Source organism: Mustela lutreola, chromosome X (assembly GCF_030435805.1).
Source record: "Mustela lutreola isolate mMusLut2 chromosome X, mMusLut2.pri, whole genome shotgun sequence".
In the NCBI taxonomy this organism is placed as follows: Eukaryota; Metazoa; Chordata; class Mammalia; order Carnivora; family Mustelidae; genus Mustela; species Mustela lutreola.
In genome coordinates, this window is record NC_081308.1 from 6,532,603 (window position 1) to 6,555,692 (window position 23,090).

Genomic DNA, 23,090 nt, shown 5'->3' on the forward strand with positions numbered 1-23,090 from the left:
ACGGGTCCTCTTATGAAGGAAGCAGGAGGTCGGGGTCAGGGAAGGAGGGGTAAGATGTGAGTGAGGGCAGAAGAGGGACCCGACTGCTGGAAGGGGCCGTGAGGCAAGGGCTACAGGCAGCCTCTAGATGCTGGAAAGGGTCAGGAAACAGAACCTCCCCAGGAAGCCCCAGAAGGGATACAGCCCAGCTGACACCTTAATTGTAGCACAAGAGACCCATTCTGGACTTCAGACCTTCAGAACTGTAAGATAGTAAGTTTCCGTTCCTTCAAGTCACTACATTTACAGTAATTTGTTACAGCAGCTAGAGAAAACCAATCCAATATCCAAAATTCAGATTCTACTGACTCAGCCGTTTTTATGAAGTTCCGATGGAATTAATTAAAACATTTTTTGTCATGATGGAAATTTTAAGCATGTATATGTGACAGAGAACAGCGCATGGAACCTCCTTGACCCATCACCAGCTTCAACGATTATCAACTCACGATGACCTTGTTTCAAATCCACTCACTCCTGCTCTCCATCACCTGTATGATGTTTAAACAAATCCTAGATATATCATATTTCCCATAATTATTTCCAAATGCATTTCTAAAATGTATGGACTATTTTAAAAAATAACTGAAATATCATTTTCTTTTTTTTTTTTTTAAAGATTTAATTTATTTATTTATTTCACAGACAGAGATTACAAGTAGGCAGAGAGACAGGCAGAGAGAGGAGGAAGCAGGCTCCCTGATGAGCAGACAACCTGATACGGAGCTCGATCCCAGGACCCTGGGATCATGACCTGCACTGAAGGCAAAGGCTTTATCCCACTGAGCCACCCAGGTGCCCCTTTTTTTTTTTTTTTTGAAGATTTTATTTATTTATTTATTTATTTATTTGACAGAGACACAGTGAGAGAGGGAACACAAGCAGGGAGAGTGGGAGACAGAGAAACAGGCTTCCCGCCCGGCAGGGAGCCCGATGCGGGGCTTGATCCCAGGACCCTGGGATCATGACTCGAGCCGAAGGCAGATGCTTAACGACTGAGCGACCAAAGCACTTTTGAAACATCATTTTCCAACCCAAATTTAAAAAACAAGGATTCTTAATACCATCACCTCTCAAGGAGTGTTGCCATTTCCGGTTGCCTCATAAATATCACAGAGGTTTCTTCCAGTTGACTTATTTATTTATTTTAAAAATATTTTATTTATTTATTTGAGAGAAAGCCAGAGAGAGAAGACAAGTGAAGGAGAGGGCAGAGGCAGAAACAGGCTCCCTGCTGAGCAAGGAGTCTGATGCGGGACTTGATCCCAGGACCCTGGGATCATGATCTGAGTCGAAGGCAGATATCCAACCGGCTGAGCCACCCAGGTGCCCCTCCAGCTGCTTTATTAATCACGATTCAAATACAGCCCACACCAGGCTACCAGTTGTTATGTCTCTATAGTCTCTTCTTCTTTTCTTTTTTATTTTTTAAAGATTTTATTTATTTATTTGACAGACAGAGATGACAAGTAGGCAGAGAGGCTGGCAGAGAGAGAGGGGGAAACAGGCTCCCCGCTGAACAGAGAGCCCGATGTGGGGCTCGATCCCAGGACCCTGAGATCATGACCTGAGCCAAAGGCAGAGGCTTAACCCATTGAGCCACCCAGGTGCCCCTCTAGTCTCTTTTTCATCTGTAGGCTTCCTTTCCATCACTTTTGTACCCCTAGAAGTGTATTTCTTGGAGAAACAAGGCCATTGGTTGGGTAGAGTCTGCCCAGCTGGGATTTTGCTGATAGTATCGCCAAAGATGTGACTATGGTCCTGCGATGTCTGTGTTTCATGGAAACTAGTAATCGGATCTGCAGGCTTTGATTGGATTCAGGTTTGATTTTTTGGCAAGACTGCGTCATAGGTGGTGTGTTCTTCCACGCAAGCGCGTCGGCCCGGCTGGCTATCTGTCCGGGATCATAGCAGCCCCCGCAGCTCAGTGCCAGGATCCAGTCCCTCCGTAAGGGTGGGGGCTTCTTTCAAACCCAGATTCCATCACTCCTACTTGAGGATCAGCCGAATGTTCTCACAAAGAGACACTTCCTTAACAACAGGTTGAACGCCCTGTGGTTCAAGGTACTTGTGAGTTTCGGGCCGCTCACGGCAAATATGGGCATTTCCCGCTTGCTTGTGGTCTGCACGGCTGGCACCATTTCTATTTACGGAATGGGGTCTTGGAGTCAAGCGTGACATGCCTGGGGCTTCTGGGTTTGGTAGGATTTCTGGGGGCTGTCGAGGTGGATTTCTATTTTCTGGGATTTCCTAGCATTGGTTGGGACTCTGTGGACGGAATCCTATAGATTGCTCTGTGCCCCCACCCCAAAGCAGCAGGAGCCTGGGACAAATTTGCAGGCGTATTGGTTTCCTGGGGATGCAGCAACAAAATACCACAGACTGGGTGGCTTAAAAAACTTGAAATTTCTTCTCTCACTGCTCTGGAGGCTGAAGTCTGAAATTAGGTTGTTGCCAGGGCCACGCTCCCTCCCTCTGAAGCCTCTCAAGGGAGCGTCTGTTCTAGGTCTTTCTCCTAGTTTCTGGTATTGCCGGCAGTCTTCGGCATTCATTGCCTTGTCGCTGCATCACCCCGATCTCTGCCTCCTTCATCACATGGCCTTCTCCTTGTATATCTGCATCTTTTCTCTTCTTCTAAGGACACCAGTCATATGGGGTTAAGGTATGATGGTGTGATTTCATCTTAATTTAACTAATTATATCTGACCCTATTTCCAAACAAGGGGATGTTCACCAGGACCAGGCATAGGACCTGAACGTATGTTTTGGGGAGCATACTTCAACCCACAACACCAGGGAGCTCAGGGTGTACGAGCACGGGACGTTCTTCCTGCTGGCAATGTCATGCTGACCTTGGGGAGGTAATTGGCCAGGCAAAGAAGCCTTGGGGAGCAAGTGGTTTGATTTGCAGAGACAAGGTCTTCCTGCCCCCCAAACGATCTTCTGTGCTATAACCAAAAATTGGTGTCCCCACGGAATGTTCAAGGGACATGGCAGCTAGAAGGTATGGACAGGGCCCTGTGCTCCAGAGGACTTGTGCTAGATTTAATGCTCTACTCTCGCCATCTTGAAATTCTTCATATTTTTTTTTTTTTTCAAAGGAGGCATCTGCTATGGTCTGAATGTTTGTGTGCTTCCTGAATTCATATGTTGGAATCCTAACCCTCCGTGTGATGGCACCAGGGGGTGGGGTCTTTAGGAGGCATGGAAGTCATGGCGTTGGAGTCTCGTGAATGGGATCGATGTTCTTTTAAGAGAGACCCAGAGTTCCCTCACCCCTTCTGCCATGGGAGGACACAGAGACCCAGAAGACTCCACCATGCTGGCATCCTGACCTTGGACTTCCCAGCCTCCAGAACTGTAAGAAACAAATTTCTGTTGTTCATAAGCCACTCAGTCTGTGGTCTTTTGTGAAAGCAGTCTGAACGGGCTAAGACAGGACCCTACCTCTCCACTGTGCGCTACAGAACACAGACCACAAGGGATGTGGCCAGTTCTGGGTAGGAACACCTGGCGGGGAGAGGCATAGGAAACAAAGCAACAATCACACGTTGTTTACAGCATAGCTGGCTTGGGGCTGGCTTTCTGCCCATTTCTTCTTCTGTGTCAGGTAATTCTGGCTGGACTTCACGGAGGCATGGCCTGAAGTTGAGTGACTAACAGAGCCAGTTCTTAAATGTGTTTATCACGCAGAGAAAGTGTGAACGTGGCCGTGATCATACTTTGCTCACTGACTAGAGTAGGGCTTGGCACCTCTTCTTTTCTTTTTTTAAAAGATTTATTTATTTATTTCTCAGACAGAGAGAGAGAGAGCGAGCGCGCACACACAAGCAGGGGAACGGCAGGCAGAGGAGAGAAAGAAGCGGACTCCAATGAGCAAGGAGCCAGATGTGGGACTCGATCCCAGAACTTTGAGTTCATGACCTGAGCACAAGGCAGATGCTCAACTGACTGAGCCAGCCAGGTGCCCCTGGGCGTGGCACCTCTTAAATGATCCATAAACCCCTATTGATTATGAAGTTAGGGAAAACATTACCCAGATGGCTCTTGGAATCAATAGTGGGAAATGGCCCCTCCCCCATCCCATCCCCTCTGTGTGTGTGACACGGGGCTTGGCGCACCGACGGCTCTGGGCTGGGGGCTTCAGTGAGCTCCCCACGATGCTGCAGCAGCCGGCTTATGAACCACTCTTTGAGCAGAAGGAGTTGTGGGAACGCCGAGCAGCTGGGTGTAAAGTGGACAGATACGATTGCTCATTTCCACATTGACCTGACTGGACCACGCGGCGCCCAGATATCTGGGCAAGCGTTGTTCTGGGCGTGTCCGTGAGGTTGCTTCTGGACGAGCCGTGTTTGAGTCAACAGACTGAGGAAAGCAGATGTAGGTGGGTCTCCCGCGGTTCGTCGAGGGCCTGAATGATACAGAAAGAATGACTCTCCGTGAGTAAGGGGCAGCTCCTCCTGCGTGACCGTTGGGCCGGGACCTCGCTTTTCCTGCCTTTGGACTTGAACTGAAACATCAGCTCTTCATGAGGTTCGAGCCCGCTGGCCTTGGACCAGCTACACCATTGGCTGTCCTGGGTCTCCAAGCGCTGATGGCCGATCCGGGGACTCATCAGCCTCCGTAATCACATCAGCAAATTCCTTAATTCCTTAGAATGAATCTCTTTGTCTAGCTCTCTGTGTCTCTGGAAAACCCCGAGTAATACGGAGGTCAGCTGGGAACACTGAGCTTCCGGCTCAGGGCAATGCTTTATAGCTGTGGTCAGATCACACTCGACTCGTTACTTACGTTCTCTGAGCCTTGGTTTCCGCGCCATAAAAGCCTAGGCAGTGCAAGTGTCCCTCCCACTTTGCCCGGGGAGGGGTGTCTCAGCCTCGGCACTAGTGGCACGTGGCGGGGATCGCTCTCTGTGGCGGAGCTGTCCTGTGCCCCGTGGGGTGCTGAGCAGCCTCCCTGGTTTCTCCTCACTGGACGCAGGGCAACCTCCTTCCAAAACTGTCTCCAGGCACTGCTACGTGTCCCCCGGGGGCCACAGTCGTCCCTGGCTGAGAATCACGGGTACATAACAACCACCTTGTGGATTTGCCGGGTTGTCACTCTAGGATCTAGCGAGGTTAACTGTATTTCAAAACTGTTCCATTCATGTTGCAGAAGAGACTCATTTGTAACACTAGTGTTGTCAAATGGAAAAAAAAAAATGGTTCATGACCCAGAGGCTGCTCCTTTCTGTGTTGCATAAATCCTCCTTCTTGTGGGAGACTTCCAAGCTGCTCGGCTTGGCTCACGAGGCAGAGGTCTGCAGTGTAAGAATCTGTTTTTCCAAATACACAGGGGACCGGAGTCATAATCCTGAACCGGAGAATCCAGCCAGAAGGAAGTGTCCTGTAGTACGCTGGCTCACGGCGGCTGTGTTTTCCTAAAATTACGGTTTGCCTGGAATACATTTTCAGTTTACTCGTTAGCATTTTGTTGAACATAACCCACGGGCTGGGAAGGAAAAGAGGTAAAAATGTAGCCTTGGCGGGGGGGGGGGAGACTTGGAGAGGAAGGAAGTGGGTGATTCTGAGCGTTCTAAGATTGGGAGAGAAATCGGTCTAACATTTTTTTTTAATCTGAATTTTAATTACTCAGAAACAAATGGGGTCCACACAACAGCCACGATCAATCCCAAGAACACTGCTTGGGGCTGAGAAGCCGACACACAGCAGAATACTGCACTGAGATGGACCAAACACAGACTGCTTGGCTGTCTTTCCAGAATATCCTGCACGTCTTTGGAGTGGAAGATTAGGAGATGAGAAAACCCCGAATCTCCAAACTGGCCGCACTTACACTTTTGGGAAAAGCGCTGTCAGGCTCTCAGACCACATTCGAGATCTAAACAACAGCTTTTCTGATCACAGGTCAAGTAAGTGTCTAAAGTTAAAGTCATAAAGCCACAAAGTAAAACATCAGGGAATAGCCCCACCCTGTCCCCATTCCAGTCCCTGAGCCTGCAGAGGGTTCCCAGGTTAAGAGTTCTGGCATTTTGTCCCTTCCTCTGCAGTCCCTAAGCCCGCCAGACAGGAATTGGCAGGAACTCCATCTAATGTCCTCCACAGCCTGTGGATTTGCATTATTTAAATATATGGGAAGTGCCCATAATTGAGTAATCATTCCAGCATTTAAAGAATGCCAAACAATGAGCCGTTTCTTCTTCAGACCCAATCTTTCCCACTTCCGGTTTCCTCTCAGCACAATGTGCCGAATTAGCCAATGTGTCATTTCCTAGAACACTTGATTGTTTACACGAGTAAGCGAGACTCCTTTGGCAGTATTTATTTCTCTCATTTTGGATGCGATGATTGTGGCCTTCATGGTACTCCCTTTTCTAAAAGTTTCTCAAGCATCGAATGTGTCTAGCTGCAATTCCGCAGTTTGTTTTTTAAAATGAAGACTTTCCTTTGGGAAGAGGAGTGGGGACAGAGACAGACTCTAACGGGAAGAGCAGAAATCTTCGAGCTCTGTGTCGGCTCGTCTGGCATGCAAAGAGCGTGCTGCTTTTACTCCTTAGCAAGCATTTTAAGGAAAATCTTCTGCAAGCTATGCTTCGAGTGCATTTTAACCGTTTCAGAAAAGGGATTTCCCAGAAGGTCGGGGCAGCGAACAAGCATCTGCTCCTCACTTACCCAGAGCCTAAGTGGATTTTTCCTGAGCTGTTTTTCCATCAGAAACCTTGGGGAGCGGATAGGTCACGGCAACGTTGGCGCTCGGCGTTGGCGAGGCTGTGGTTTCAATATAGAGGCAACGAAGAACGTGTAATTGTGCCGTCAGCTCAGACCAAAGACTTCTTCCGCTCCAGGCTCCGGCGTGTGCCTCTGGTTTCAGTCCCACATGGAGAGCCCCCCTTGACCGTAAGGAAGGTAGGCCTTCTTCTCCCTAACGATCTGTACGCGTGAACCGTTCTCCCGGATTCCCGGCGGGGCTGGGGAGTCCAGCTTCCCTTCCTCCCCCACCGCCTCTCATCTGTCCCAGCTCCCTGCACGGGTCTTCAGGGACCACCAGAGGCTGCTGAGGGCAAACCTTACAAGTCAAAAAGGGCTAATGGTGCTGTCAACAGGCCTTGGGGGCCCTAGATTCTGGCCTCCTTTAGTTAGCTCAGTCGGGGAAGAGGAAAGCACTAGGCCTGCTGCAGGTCTCAAGTCACAGGGGTCCAGGGACCACGAACGCGTGTGTGGACAAGGCTTTTTCAGTGAAGGTCTCCCATCTGTCTTCACTGGCGCGCTGTGTCCCCCTTTTCCGGACTCTTCTCTGGTGACGTGCACATGGAATGAGGAATATCCGCGGGTGTTGTCATGATGGTCAAATGATTTATACTTGCCAAGTGCTTGGAAGAGAGCAAGCACATCTGACTCTCTTGGGTCAGGCTCCCTAGAAGCAGTGCCTGTGGGGACCATCGTCTTGTGAGGGACAGGACTGGGGGGGGGGGTGCGGACTGAAGGGGTTTGGGAGGCCGGTGAGGGTGGGGAATGGCTAGCAAAGCCACAGTAGCCCACAGGGAGCTCTGGAGTGTGGTGGCTTGGACTTTGTCTCACGAAGGCAAGAGGCAGAACTGTCCTGCTGCGGAATCAGTCCCTGGGTTGGGGGGTGGGGGACATAAACCTCTCAGAAGTCTGTCAGCCAAGGGTGAACCTCCACGAATGGTGTGTGCCCCAGCCAGGGAGATCTGGGTGGGATGTCACCATCTGCTACCAGAATCAAGTATTTGGGGTCAGCAGATCCACATGCCAAGGGGACAGGGCTCAGAACTGGGGAATCTGAAGACACGAGCCTCAGTTTCCACATCCAAGGTGTCTTCCTTTGAGTCTCAGGGGCCTCTCTGCATCCTCAGTTTGGGGTCGGAACCCGGACTTCATCTGTAGACAAATCACAGTTGTACGCGCCTTGTGGCCTGGGGGGCACACAGAATCTATCTTACTCTCTTCAGCATGCCCGTCCCCAGCCCGGGGCTTGTACGCAGAAGGTGTGCAGCGCGGTTCCACCGGTACGCCAGACCTCCCACCCGCAGGGGAAAGCCAGTCCACGCCTGCCTCTCAGCACCTAACTGGATGGAACTCCCCCCCACCCCCCACCCCTGCCCTTACGCTTTACCTGATGCTTTCTCTTGCTCTTCTTTGTATGAGTCCTTTGATGTGTGGGTGTTCTTCCTCTCTCTGGAGAGGCTGGCTTCACTCTCTAACACCCCGCAACCCCATTCAGGGCAGATTTGAGCGACGGTATCCAGATCTGTGAAATTCTGAAAGTACATGATGCCTGGGAAGGCGGGAAAGCAGCTTCAGCCCCGGCACCCTGGGTGGCAAAGTGACTGCGGGTGGGTGGGAAGAGAGAGAAAAGGCAGCGGCAGCTCCCTTGGCAATAACTCATGCCAGTCAGGAGGGAAGATGTCAGAGCAGGGAGACTTGGCATCTGGGTATCCTCTGGAATGTGCAAGATCGGGAAGTATTTGCTTTTCTGTTCCTCTCCCTGCCTTTCTCTGGAACATCCAACAATCATCCATGTTTCACTAAATGGACTCTAGTGGTGGGATTTCTGGCATGTAAGTTTCGGGTGCGGGCAGATACTTGGAGAGCAAGGAAGTTTCTGTGCAGTGGTGGGAGGAGGGGAGGAAACACCTTCCTTAGGTTAGGGTTGGGGTTAGCATGTCTAACCAGTCAGCAATCTCCATGCCTTCACAGTCTTTAAAAACATTTTCCCCTCATAAAAGTAACATTACCATTTTACAAACACTTTGGAGGGTAAATAGTTTTTTAAAAAACCATCTCACTGAAGGATTGCCAACTACTGTGAGCTGTTTGAAAGGTTTTCCTTTAGTTTCTTCTATGTATCTAGATTTGGATCGCTGTTTGACTTTTTACTAGCTATTTTTATATCATCATAACAGTGTTTTAAAACCTTCCTGATACTTTCCTGCATTTCCTGGCATTAAGTCTTGTGGCCAGGGAACTGGAGTACCAAGTAGCTGGGACACTTGGAGCAAGAGAGAACCCTAAAGTTGGACTTCAGTTTCTGTAGCTTGAGATGCGAGCGGAACGTAATTACCACCGAAGTTTCGAGGTTTCGGAATTGACCTGGCCACCTCCCCAGCAGTGGCCGACTTGGGTCTCTGCTCAAACTATCAGATCCCGCAGTCCGGAAGGTGGAAGAGCTCAAGGCAGGTCAGGTGGCCTGGTCCAGAGCGGGGACTCCGGACGAGCCCTTCTCGGGCTCTCCGGGCAGGGACGCATAAGCGCCCACCTGCCCAGTTCCCCGCTTCCAGGTGTGTCCTCCCAGCTCCACCCCAGATGCCGGGCCACGGGTACTTCTTCCAGCTACCCGAGCTCCCTCGGCCTCACTTACGGGGCTTTACCCCACTTCGCGGGACCATCTTGGGTATTCGGGAGACCCAGGGCACAGTTCCCCGCATCCCAAGTGGGCGCAGGGGGGGGCTGTCGGCGAACTTCCGAAGCCTGGGAGTGGGTAAAGTGAGGTGACCGCCCTCTCCCCCGGGAATTGTTTGGGTCCCAGGGGTCAGCCCTAGGCCGGCCGCGCCTGCTGCTCGGGTGGGGTGCCGTCCTCCCGGCCCTCCTTCCTCTCCGCGGTGGCCCGGGGGCGGACGGACGCGGCGGCGCCCATCCTGGCCCCCGCGCGGTTTCCCGGCGAGGCCGGAGGAGGGAGGTGATGGAATGGGAAGAGGGAGGAGCGCGCGGGGCGGGAGGGGAAGGAGAAGGAGGGGCAGCGGCTGCGGGGAGAAGGAGCCTCCGGCTGGGGAGCCGGAGGAGCAGCAGCAGGAGGAGGTGGGGGCCCGGGGGTAGAGGAGCGGGGAGCCGAGGAGCCCCGGGGGAGCTTGGAGGCGGAGCGGCGGAGGGAGACTGCAGGACTAGCAGGGAGCGCAGACAGTGCCGCCACGGGCTCCGGGCGGAGGGGGCGGAGCAGCGAGAGGGGGCGGGGCACGCGGGCGCCCCGCCCCCTCCCGCCCCGGCCGCGCGGAGGAGCGAAGATGGCCGGGTGCGCCGCGGGAATCAAGGGGCTGCTGGCAGCAGCGGCAGTGCCGGCGGCGGCGGCGGCTCCGGGGCTGTGACTCCACGCGTGGCGGCGATCCGAGCGACCCGGGCGAGCGGGCGGGAGACGCGGGCGACGACGCGGAGGGCCGGGCGGGCGGCGGGCGGACGCCGGTGCGCGGGCGCCGGGCGGAGGATGCACCGGGTGCGGCGGGCGGCTCCCCGCGACTGCCCCCGCGCCCCGGGCGCCGGGCCTTAGTGCTGGCGGAGGAGGCGGCGCGCGCGGGGCGGCCGGGCGGCGGCGGCGGCGGCGGGGCTCGTGCGGTTATGCCGTGGCTGAGCGGCGGCCGGCGGCGGCGGCGGGGAGAGCCGCGGGAGGCCCCGCGGGAGCCGCCGCCGCCCGCGCAGCCCCCTCGGGAGCCGCCGCCGCCCGCGCCCCCCGTCGCGGCCCCTGCGCCCCCCGCGCCCTCCGCGCCGCCGCCGCCGCGGGCCCGGGAGAGCGCGGAGCTGCCGCTGCCCGCCGGCTGGGAGGAGGCGCGCGACTACGACGGCCGCGTCTTCTACATCGACCACAACACGCGCCAGACGTCGTGGATCGACCCCCGCGACCGGTAAGGGCGGGGGCGCTGGCCGGGGCTGCGATCCGGGCGCTCCATCCCTTGGGCTCTGGGAGGGGATCGAGGACGCCCGGAGGCCTCCGGGTCCGGGCGAAGATCGCGTGTCTTCGGGGCCCCGGCGGGGCTCCGGGCGCCCCTCGCCCCCACCCTGGGGCCTTGGACGAGGATCGAGGCGCCCCCTCTCCGGCCTCGAGGCCCCGAAGTGCGGAGCCCCGGCCGCCTCCCGGCCCCCGCTGCGGGGCCCGCACAGTGACTTGGTTCCCTCACGTCACCCGCTGACCGGCGCCTGGAAGCTGGGCGCCTGGAATTTCCTCTCCCAGGGCTGACGGATGGCCCTCTTTTCCTTTTTCCGCCGGGGCCTCGCCCATCCCTCCCGGGCCTCGGCGGCCCACCGCCCCCGGCCCCGCGGCGGCCAGATGAGCTGTCATCTTGGAGCAGAAACGTGCGCTCCAGCTTCGTGGTGTGGGTTCCTTGTCTGGCGGGCTCAGCCTAGTTTCCAACCAAAGACTGCTGCCAGATGGGCCACTTGAGGGATTCCTAGTTCTTTCGGAGCTGCGAGAGCCTGCTCCCAGACCGTGCTGGTTGCTCTTTAGCGCCTTTTGAACAACCGACTTGAAATTCTGATTGAAATAGCCTTGCGTACTGCAGCCAGAATGGAATATGATTAGACCCATATGCTTTTGGAGTAATCGCAAAACAAAAGTTGAATTTCAGGTTTCCTTTTTGTGCAAGACGTGAATGGGGCATTAAGTTGTCTTATAATTCATGTGAATCTATCCCGTGGAGTAAAAAATGGATTCTTCTAAAAGCACTACCAGATTCCATTTAATTAAGTTCATGTAATGTGCTTTTCCTTAACTCTCTGTGTGATTGCTGCTTTCAGTGGTTCCGCTTTTTTGGAGAGATGCTTTTGTGCGGGGGGGGGGGGGGTTGGGGGGATTGGGAATTCTGTTGAAATCGAGTGTTTCTAGTGGTTACCTGATATCTTGTGCTGTTGGGAGCAACTTCTCACTGCACTGGGCCTGGGTGCTAGAAAGGAAATACTGCAGGCTTCCCAGTGATTTTAAGACTTGAAAAGGCTCAGTGTGATGACATTGCTCCTGCCTCCTCCTTACCTGCACAGGAAAGTGCTGCATGGCACTGGCCTTTGAAAATCAACTCTGGAGGAGGGAAGCTGTGGAATTACCGTTTGAAGAATCTCTCTGGGTTCAGATAGGGAAAAACAAAGCAAAAACGATCCTGTTTCCCCGACATTCTCCCTGAACGCAGCTAGCCTCTGGACTCAGAAACTTAGATAAATCCTAGCCCAGTTTTATGGGTTAAAAAGATGCTTAGTTATTTTGAAAATCAGGTGAGATCATATAATAATTTTAACCAAAGACTAGAGCCACAGCTGTCTGATCAAGCCTTGGATGGTTCTGGAATTGGTAGAACTGCTTGGAACGTAGCACCCTTTTATGCTGTATGTCTGTTAAAAACCGAAACAACTGGAAAATGTACCAATTAAAAATCCTGTTGGGCTCAGAAAAGGCTAAGGCTCATTTTATGAGGGTAATATAAAACAGTTGTGGTTGCCCTGGAGTGGGGATTCAAGATGAAAAATAGAAATGTGCAACTTTCCATTTTAATGGTAGGACCCAGGACATAGTTGAGCAGACCCTACAGGACTCAGCTTGTAGAATCTTCCTTTCTGTGTGTTTCACACACATTTCCTATGTTCTTTTTTTTTTTCCAGAAATCTGTTTGTGGTGCTGAATGACATTTTCACCCTTTTCAGACATCACTTACGTTATCGATTTGTTTTAAAGTCCTGTTTCTAATGCTAAAAGTGTCAATTGAGTGAGCAAAAGTGCATATTTTACATTTTTTGTAAAGTAAAAACATGTGTATACTTTTATGAGACATTGTTTTTATAGTGAGTGAAAATTCAGCAGGGGACAGCTTGCACTTCAGCTCCCATAATACCTTGCCCGAAATATGTATGGAATGCTCAGCAAGCCGCAAACATTTAAGTGGGTTCTACCGAGGGGTGTAAATGGCGTCTGGTGTAATAGCCACTCTTCTTCCTCTTTCAAAACAGAACCCTGCCGATTTTTATGGGTGACTGATTATCCTTGAAAGTTGTAATTGATTTTTATTATATGGAAAAACTGTTCGTTGGAGCACATTTTCTCCATGTGCATCTGCCACTTAAAACCCTTTTTGAGTTGTGTCTGATTCACACAACTGGAAGACGGTGTTCAAGGACTTTCTCCAAATAGCTTCCAAATAGAGAACTGACAGGAGAGTGGCAAATAAATAAATAAATAGGTCTTTAAAGAAAATGAAGTTAGGAAGGAAGGAATAAATGAAGGTAGTAGGCGAGGCAAAAATTGTTGTTGACTCAGAAGATTATTTCATATACCATTTAGTAAAAACTGTATCGCGTAAGATATGTCCCTCTAAACAAAGCAACTGAGAGCCAAGGGTTGTAACTGATCTCTTGTAGAGTTTTATAGTGATTCCGAAATTGTGTTGTGTTTAACGGCAATCTGTATTGGCAGCTCAGGGTGTGTTGGTGAATTAGTGGAGTTGTAATTTCTTCTTCTTCTTTTTTTTTTTTTTTAATTTTATTTATTTACTTGATATAGAGAGAGAGACAGTGAGAGGGAGAAGCAGGCTTCCCGCTGAGCAGGGAGCCTGTCGTGGGACTCCATGCCAGGACCCTGGGATCATGACCTGAGCCAAAGCAGGCTTTGAGCAGACGCTTAAACAACTAAGCCACCCAGGCACCCCTGGAGCTGTAATTTCTTTCTCAGGTCACAACCAAAAGGTTGTAAGTATAAGGAAATAATCTTTATAGATGTGGCATCAGATGTATAAAAAAAAATTTCAGTGTTTTCAAAACGGAGTTTTTTTGGTTTGATTTTCAACCCACCTTAGGCTTCAGTTCACTCTCTCTGCAGATCAGTACCGTCTGTATAATTTTCATAGTTTCCTGTGAATTTTACCTAAAGACCTTGTTAAAAAATACAGAGTTGATTGTTTCTGTGGGTCAGTCTTGCATGTTTTCTATTAGTTGCATGTATGTATTCTGTGTATATTAACTTGGAGTTCAATGACCACTGTACACAAAGATATTTGCTATTTAGGCAGAAAACATGGGAAAAACATTTTTGTCTCCTGTGGAAAAATTTAGTACCTTTGACAGTTGTGTATATGTGTGCTTCCTGCGTGATTGTGTTGATGTTATCCTACAGATGGACTGAGTGATTGAAACTTCATGTTCTGTTTCTTGGAGCTTAGTCGAGATTACAATACTGGAATGCCAACCTCGAGCAGCTTAGAGATGGTGGACCATATCCCATTTGAGATCAAAGCAGAATGTAAATAATCCTGACGATGGTAGAAGACCCAGATTATATCATGACATAAACTTTTAGGGACCCACTTGTTCTTGAGATGGGATTTCACCTGCTCCAACTGGAGAAATTCTGTGGTATATTAACATTCCTTTGAACAGGCCATTGTTTTTTGGGGAAAACAATCCATGGTTTGGGAATTTGCCAGGCCAGAGCCCCATATAACAGAGCCGGATGACATCATGCCACCTTCTTGCGACCTTTATCTAGCATTAATTAATAGGAGGTTTACTATATTTACTCCACAGAGTCTATTTCTGGATTATACAAACTTTTTGATAAACAGTGATTTCTCCATTTTTCATATTTTAAGATTATTGGTACTGTCTGCATGAACATGGACACTTAAAAGTGTCTTAAAAGACACTTAAAAGTGTCTTGCTTTTAAGGCCATAAGGGGTGGGCTCCTGGAAGAATCTTTGTTTAGATTATCAACAGTCATTTCTTGGTCTATTCTTGGCCTAATATCTTTCTTTTTCTTTCCTTCTTTCCTTCCTTCCTTCCTTTTTTTTTTTTTTTTTTTTTAAATGAATAGAAAAGTCATTTCTGAAAATAGAGCCCAGATGTTTAGAAATCTCAAAGTTGCCTTTCCTTCCTTTTCACTACACTGATTTCGGAAGTGGAAATAACATGTTCTACCTTCTCTGGTAGGTTTTGCTTCAGGAACGCACAGGTCAACTGTTGAGTGTCAGAAGGCGCCTGGCGATCCTGGTGAGCTTCTGCTAGCCCAGGTCTTTTTGCTAATGTTGGTTGCCTTTCTGATACATTCAATAAAATTACTCTGATAGAATAAGGCACCGTTGAATTCTCCTGAATTCAGTTATTCCCATTTAAATCCACTAAAATGAAGAAATATTTACAGAGATTCTTGGCCTCCTGCGTCCTGGGAAGGTGGATGGAGGCCCAGGTTTTCTGGGAGTTGGGAGACAGACATATAAAATGAATACAGTGGTCACAAGGTGGTCGTGGTTTCTGAGAAAAGGAGGGAGGGCTCATTTGAGCCTGGTGCTGGGGGGGGGGTGTCTTTATCTTCTTTCATTGATTTCCTCCGTTGAGGGTTTCTCCTTGGCTTTCTGGGAGCTGAGGAGGAAGGGGAGGAATGTGAAGAAAGTGCTGGAGGCAGGAAGTGCCTGTGGGCTATGGCTCCTCGCAATCAGAGAGGTCAATTTCACTGAGCCAGCCTCGTCTTTCTGTGTGAGGTGAGACTTGGACAGGACCGTGAGGGGCTTGGAACCCTCAGCTTGGGAGTTGGAAGTACTTGGACTGTCTCGTGCAGGCTCCTCATTTCGCACTGCAGGCCACAGCTATGGGGACGTCCTGCCGGCAGTTGGAAGGACAGGGACTCCAGCGGAGCCTTCTGGCGGGGAACCAGTGCTCCTTCTGGAATGTCACTCAGCTGCCCAAAGTCCACCTGCTTTTAAGCGTCCTACCTCTGTGTGTTCGTTCGTTCATGCCTTCCTTCCTTCCTTCCACAACTGTTGCACAGCCTCTCGGTCTCAGGTGCTCTTTCAGGGTTTGGGACCCCAGCGGTGAGCACCAGGAGTCTAGTCCCTGCCCCACGGGGCTGACACATCCCACCATGGTGAGGGTATCTCAAAAGGGTGCCTGCAGAGCTGTGGAATCTCCAGTGTTTTCGAAATGGCGGGTCCTCTTTTTATTTCTTTAAAGCTCAGGGGGCTGAGGAAGTGAGAGGGAAGGAGAAAGGGAGCAGGCTGGGGCAGCCCCCAGACAGCAAGCCCGGCACTGGGGTGGGTGGGCGGGCCGGCCATCACGCCCGGCTGGAGAGCCTCTGGGCAGCCGTCCCGTGAGAGCCAGCACTGCCGAGGCGGGAGCAGCCTTTCCGGGCGGTGTGGAGCTCGGTCAGGGCACCAGAGAGCCACCGTGCCCGGTGAGCTGTCGCTGCCGCTTGGAGCCCTGTCCCACAGGAACATGCCCGTGTCCACTGTGCGGGGAGGACTCGGAGCGTAGGGATCAGCTGGATTCGCCCTGAAAAGTGTCCTCACTTAAGAGAAAACAAATTTCCGTAGGATTTCCATATCACGAGGTGCTCCATTTGAAAGTGCACAGTGCAGTGGCGTTTAGTATATTCCCAGGGTTGTGCCAGCACCACCGCTATCTAATTCCAGAACTTTCCCGTCACCCCAGAAAGAAATCCTAGAGCTGCCAGCAGTCATTCCCCACTTCCCTGAGGTCCTGGCCACAGCTCTTGTGCTTTCTGTCTGTAGATTCGCCTCTTCTGGCCGTTTCCTCTCCGCGCAGTCGCGCAGTCGTACACTCTATGGCCCCCTGTAGCTGGCTTATCTTGCTCAGCGCAGCGCGTGGCGGTTCCTCCGTGTCACGTGTAGATCGGTGCTTCGTGCCTTTTCATTGCCAAGTGCTGCTTGGCTGTGTGGCTTGGGCGCAGTTTGGAAGCCGCCCCGAAGGGCCCCCTCATCCAGGTGTTCCCTGCCCAGCAGAGGAAGTAGGCGTGGCTTGAATTGCGTTGTGTCAACTCCAGCTGTTCTACTCACAGAGAAGTGGCCATTCCCATGTTCACAGTGACAGAATGTAAATGCGACCTCGTGTAGTCCTTGAGCAATGCGAGCTCTTGGACGAGCTTGGATCTGCTGTTGTCTGTTCCCATTGCTTTGCTGCTTGGTTTGGCTCCCCGATAGCTGGAGCCAACCTCTCTGGGGCGCTGGGGGTCCCCCGGGTCCTGGGGGCCTTTGCACACGGTGCCCAGGAAGCCCCGTGTTTTAGGCTTCAGATTCCATTCCCTAGCACGAGCCTCAAGTAGATTCCCGTTTCTGAAGATGGTGTCACAACTCAGTGCAGGTTCCTATGCTGACCCGAGGTGGACATTGGTGGTTCTGTCCCTGCGCTTGGTGTTTCAGAATTGAAACAGAAGCTCTTGGTGGCGGACTGTTTGGGAACTGCTCATCCTGCCTCTCGTGAGAATGTTTTCTTGCCTTTTTTCCCCAGCTGCCTGTTTACGTGGGGCAGTGGCCGCTATCCCGCGGATAGACGGGCGAGCTAGGTGAACCTGTGAGGGCTTGGAATGGGGGAGTTCGGGGCTTCGTGGTCTCGGGCCGGCTGGTGGACCTTGGCTAGCGGGCCAGGGCCCCCCGAAGTACCGTGGTGGGGCCGGGCCCTCGGAGACCAGGGCAGAGCTGGTCTGGCTGTAGCTGCACGCGTTTGCTCCCTGCCTCCGTTCTCTCTTGGCCAGACAGGCCCCTCACACACACTGGCCCGCTTCTTAGAGAAGACGGACATTTTTAAGGCTGGGGTGATGCTGTCCTGACAGTAGGCCCTTCTGCAGCCCCTGAGACTTGTTTGTGAAGGGATGTACTGCTTATGCCTGTCCACTGATGGGTGCAGCCAAAGCAGCGGGAAACGCCGTGCAAATTCATGGTTTGTCTTCGTCTCAACTCTCCGTCCTCGCTTGGCGCTCTGCTCCCCTGCGCAGCTGCCCTTTGAAATATTCAGGTCCGTGGGGACCTGGGTGTTTTTTCTATGACATGGGGAGCCCACTGAAACATTCTTGCCATATGAGAATGAAACAGCGCACAAATATGCAGAACACATGGAAATCCCCATCTGCCTCTTCCCAGACGGAACCTCCTGTAGCAGCTTGCTGTGAGTCCTTCTAGTCCCTTCTCTAAACCAACTAAATACATGTGCAAAAAGCTGGACCTTTGTCTTGGAGTGGGATTGTGCTATCCACTTTTTCCCCCCGTGACTTGACACTCTTCATTTAACAGTATGTCTGGGTTCTCTTTCCACTACTGGAGTCTACAGATCTACCACCATTCTTTAAAAATTTCTTTCCTGAGATAAATTTCACATAACAGAATTACTCATTTTAAAGTCAGCGGCTCTGTTCCATTTACTGCAGTCATAGCAATATGCACCCGCCCCCTCTGTCCAGTTCCAGAACATTTCCTTCAATCCAGAAGGCAGCCCTGTCCCCAGGAAGCAGCCCCTCCCCGTTTCCCCTGCCCACAGCCCCAGGCTGCTTTCCCTTCTCTGGCTTTGCCGGTCCTGGACATTCCATCTAAATGGAATCGTGTGATATGTGGCCTTTTGTGTGGGGCTTCTTTCCTCTAGCCTGATGTTCTTGAGGTTCATTTTAGGGGTCTGGTTTTATGCTTCTGCTTTTACTTTAATACAGGGACGTGCCCTCACGTGATCCTAACCGGGGCAGCTGGGCGAACTGAGCCCATGGGAGCAGCCAGCACGCTCTAAGAAAACTCAGTTGACCATTAAACAAAAAGAGTTTAGCTTTTCGTTTGTTCCTTAACTTAGTCTTTGATTTGTTACTTTGAGAAAGAAGTACAGACTCATCCGCATTTCTTTTTATCATTAGGGATGGGGAGCCAAAGCACTAATGTATGGTAAGACTTTTTAATAGTCTAGATGCTATGTCTGTGCTGGGTGCCACGGAGAATAACAAATGAACATCACCAGCCCTTCTTCTCAGGGAGCTGAGATGCCACCAGGGAAGCAGAGGGAACATCTGCAGAGTAAGAAGCCAGTGCCTTGTGGTTACCGGTGTGCTGCGGGGTGTCGGGGGGGGGGGGGGCAGACCTCAGGCCAGTGGCCAAGGCTCCGGCCCCAGCTTGGCTCCTGCCCGCTGCGCCATGCTGCCATGCAAGGTGCTGGTTGTCCCCGTGCCTAGATTATCTCACAGGGACAAGGAGGACCATGATACTTGTTGTTATTGAGTTGATGAACCAAGATTTCAGTATGAGTTGTTTCCCAAGCACCATGGCAGGCCCCAGGAGATCCTAGCCCCAGGGCTGGCCTCCAGTAACCCACAGGCTGAATCCAGCCCACCTGGTGTCTTTATCCAGCTTGCAGGAGAAGAATGGGTTTTCCATTTTTAAGTGGTTGAAGAAAAGTAAAAAGAAGCAAAGTGTTTTGTGAAATTTATGGGAAATTGACATTTTGGTGTTCATGAATAAAGTTCTGTTGGAGCTTAAGTCCACATGCTGTGGCTGCTTTCGAGCTAGAACTGACTATAAGGACAGAGTGAGGTTGCTGGACAGAGACTAGATGGCCCACCAAGCTAAAAATATTACAGTCTGGCTCTTTATAGAAAATGTTTGCTGACATTAGATCTTAGATCTTAGAATACAGGATCTTAGCATACAGGATTCATTAAGGTAACCGTTGGTCAGTGGGCATGTAGAAGGGTGGAGCACAGGAAAAGACCTGAAGGCCCCAGTGGAAAGTCTAACCAACTAGAGGAAAGGGGCTCAGAATCACAAAGGCCAGTGGGGAAGTTTTAGTCAAGGATCCCTTCCATAGAAACTTCTTCAAAAAAGGATGTTGTATCTGTCATAAGACAACCAGCGAAAGTTAGATTAGGTCATTTAAATAATATGTGAATTAAGACTAAGAAGGCAAGAGAATAACCACATTTAGAAAGATTTTCATTAGGGGCACCTGGGTAGCTCAGTTGGTTAAGCGTCCAACTCTTTTTTTAGGCTCAGCTCATGATCTCTGGGCTGTGAGATGGAGTCTGTGTCGGATGCCTGCTTCAGATTCATCTCTCCCTCTGCCCCTACTCCCACATGCACGCACTGTCTCTCTCTTCCTCTTAAAAAAAATGAAAGAAAGATTTCCATTAAAAATATGCATTTAATTCTGAGTATCTACTGTACAACATTGTGATTATAGTTAACTACTGTATTGTATCCTCAAATTGCTGAGAGAGTAGATCTTAAATGTCAGCACAGAAAGGAAGTGGTAATTATGTAATGTGATACTGGCTAGTGATAATCGTATTGCAATATAAGTATCAAATCGTCATGTTGTACACCATAAACTTACACAATGTTTTATGTCCAGTGTATCTAGTAAAGCTAGAAAGAATACACAGTTAAAAATCGAAGGTTTAGGGGCACCTGGGCGACTCAGTAAGTTAAGTGTCTGCCTTGGGCTTAAGTCATAATCCCAGGGTGCTGAGATCGAGTCCCATGTTGGGCTCCCTGCTCAGCCTAGAGTCCGCTTCTCCCTCTCCCTCTGCCACTCCCCCTGCTGGTGCTCTCTTTCTCTGTCAAATAAATAAATAAAATCTTAAAAAAAAAACAACCCCAAAACCACAAAACCCCCCAAACCCCCAAAAACGTGAGGTTTAAAGGTACAAATAGCTTTAGTTCCTAGGAGAATTTGAGTAAGGGACTCATTCTTTTGTGCTCCTGGGTAAATGGACCCCCCCGACCTGTACTTTATGAACTTCAGTGAGTTTTAAAGGCCCATTAAGGGAATTGTGTGTGTGCACATATGCGCCTGCTCAGAACATGCAGCTGGAAAGAAGAAATCCAGCTGTTCCCTACCCTTCCACAACCCCCTTTGCAGACCTTGGAGGTGCAGAAAATACCCTCTGGGACTGGTGTTATAGGGAGAGCCCTTCATTAGCCTGTTCCTTGTCAGAGCAGGCTGAGAGGCAGTCAAACCCCAAACCACCATACGATTCCAGGCAACACAACACACAGAAAGAAACTGGTATGATTCTGTTTATATAGCATTCTTATGGAGAACCGACTAGTGGTTGCCAAGGCTTGGGGATGGGAGGCAGGGATAGATGTGGCTCTAAAAGTCGCTTGAGGGAGGCTTGTAGTGGTGGGATATTTCTAGATCTTGATTGCGGTGATGGAAGCTACACGTGATGAAGTGGCACGGAACTAGTATGTAAGGCGTGCAGCTGCTCACGTACATGGCGACATATGCACACACGCGGACTCGAAGGGAGCTGTGCGGGGCGTACCAATGTCAGTTACCTGGTCGGGCTTTGTGCCCTAGTTATGTAGGATGTGCCCCCCAGGGGGGAAACTGGGTGAGGGACGCTCCCCATACATTTCTTGGCAACTTTCTGTGAATCTATGACTGTTGTAAAATAAAGAGTTAAAAAAGAAAAAAAAGGAAATCAGAGAATGAAGGGACCAAGCACTTATTTATAGTTTTTAAAAAAATTTAAACCATCTCCTTTCCTTTATTTAGATTTTTTTCCAGATCTTCCCTGCCGTTTTTTTTTTTTAAATAAATTGTTTTATTTATTTATTTTTTTTTATAAACATATAATATATTTTTATCCCCAGGGGTGCAGGTCTGTGAATCGCCAGGTTTACACACTTCACAGCACTCACCATAGCACATACCCTCCCCAGTGTCCATAACCCCACCCCTCTTCTCCCAACCCCCCTCCCCCCAGCAACCCTCAGTTTGTTTTGTGAGATTAAGAGTCACTTATGGTTTGTCTAGATTTTACTCTGCTTTTTCTACATAGTACCGAGCACATTGTGGGTCCTCAGTAAATGTTGAATGCAATTATGCATGTAGAAACAGATTCCACTTATATGTGTATTTGTGTATTTCACTTAGTTTTTTCCCTATATTCTAGACTTCTCAAGATCGGTCCCCTTTGTCAGCTGTCAGAGCCCCCATTTTGTTGGAGCGGCTACCCTTGCCTTGATTCAGGGGATGTGACCCTCTCTGCAGCTCCTGGAGAAGTCCCGCTCGCTCAAAGTCAGTGGCTCTCAACTAGGAGTGAATTTGTGTCATTTCCCACCCCCGTCCCGCCCCGGGGGCCATTTGGCAACCTCTGGACACATTTTTGATTGTGGTAACTGGGGGCAGGAGTGGGGTGCTCCTGGCATTTAGAAGGTAGAGGCCAGGGATGCTGTGAAAGTCCTGCAATGCTTAGGACAGTGCAGGTAGGTAACTCCGCCCGCTGCTGACTGTCCTGTCTCCATCCAAGCCTGGAGCAGGGCAGCTAGGTTTACCACAGAACCCAGGAGGGAGCTGGCCGAGAAGCCCAGGCTGGTAGAGGGGAGAGGCTGTATCCTTGGTGAAGGGGGGGCGGTGTGGCTGATTGAAGGTTCTAGAGCTCCTTGCCTGCAGCCCCTTTTCTTACACGAAATGTGAAATGACAGCATCTGCTTCTTCGAAGCCGGCTGAACTGGGGTTTCTTATTTGCAAGCAGTAGAGGTGTTGTCGCTCAGGGGCTGCTAGCTCCTGGTGTGCGCACCTCCCCCCCTGACCTTCTTACTGGGGGTGTAGGCCGCCACCGGGTAGCTGTGCCATCATTTATTAGATAGTCCTCTGTTTCTGACCATGTAGATTGCCTCTTGATATTTATGACTATACAAATACTGTAATTTTAGTGCTGCTTACGTGCAGTGGTTTTCTCTGTAGTGCTGGTTTTTCTATGATCGTTATAGGCATGGGATGAATGCAAACCAGTGGTTGGTTGGTTGCTTTTAATACACATGTATTTTGGAGCGTAGAATTACAGAAAAGTTGCAAAGATAAGACAGGTTTCCCCATTGTTAACATCTTGTATCAGCCTAGGATCTTTGTCAACACTAAGAAGCCAGTTTTGTTCTCTTCCTAGAACTCCAGACATTACTGGATTTTACCAGTCTTTCTACGAATGTCTTTTTTCTGTTCCAGGAGGTTTTTTTTTTTTTTTTTTTTTTTTTTTTTTTTTTTTTTTTAGAATTGTTGTGTTGTTGGTATTTGTAGAGCTCAAACCTAGTGTTTGCAGGTTTTTCCTATAGCTTTCTTCTGTGGGCATTCATTTATCGTTGGTGCATGTGACAGTCCTGTTAGAAGTGCTCTGAGGCTTCATTTCGTTTAGGGCAGTGACGTCCTTGGGCATTCGCTGAGTGGCGATTTGTGGAGAAGCCTCAACACTTTCTCGAGCTCTTCTCCAGCCTTCAGCTGTGGTGCGCAGTCACAGTGCCCGGGTACTGGCTAGATTTCACACAGAACGGGAGAGGCTAGATGGACCTCAGAGGCTCAAAGACACGCAGAACAACATAATGTCCCCCAAAGGCAAATCCATAGAGGGAGAAAGCGGACTAGTGGTTGCCCGGCGCCGGAGGTGGGAAAAGAGAGTGATGGCCAGTGGGCACTGGGGATGTTACCGAGGTGCTGGGAATGTTCTAAGACTGGATTATGTCTCATACAAGTTGGCAAGTTTACAAAAAAAAAAAATCATTGACTTTTACACATAAAAAGGGAGGATT

General features: G+C 50.3%; 1 protein-coding gene and 1 long non-coding RNA gene across 5 annotated transcripts in view; one reads left to right on the plus strand and one right to left on the minus strand.

The window, feature by feature from the left end:
* Positions 1 to 3,795: 3,795 nt before the first annotated feature.
* LOC131821841 (uncharacterized) lies at positions 3,796 to 7,985 on the minus strand. The gene is made up of 2 exons (XR_009349996.1): positions 6,711 to 7,985; positions 3,796 to 5,475 (listed from the first exon to the last, which is right to left on the minus strand). It is a non-coding gene; the product is annotated as an uncharacterized LOC131821841 (long non-coding RNA).
* A 2,367-nt stretch (positions 7,986 to 10,352) lies between these two features.
* The window catches only part of WWC3 (WWC family member 3), a 111,029-nt gene continuing 98,291 nt past the window's right edge, over positions 10,353 to 23,090 (plus strand). For 3 of the 4 annotated variants that reach the window (XR_009349769.1, XM_059156462.1, XM_059156464.1), the window contains exon 1: positions 10,353 to 10,669. Coding sequence is in view for 2 of the 4 variants with exons in the window: in XM_059156462.1 (XP_059012445.1) it covers positions 10,386 to 10,669 (284 nt within the window). In the remaining 2 variants the exon portion in view is untranslated. The remainder of the gene's footprint in view (positions 10,670 to 23,090) is intronic. The other variant, XM_059156465.1, reaches the window with a different exon arrangement.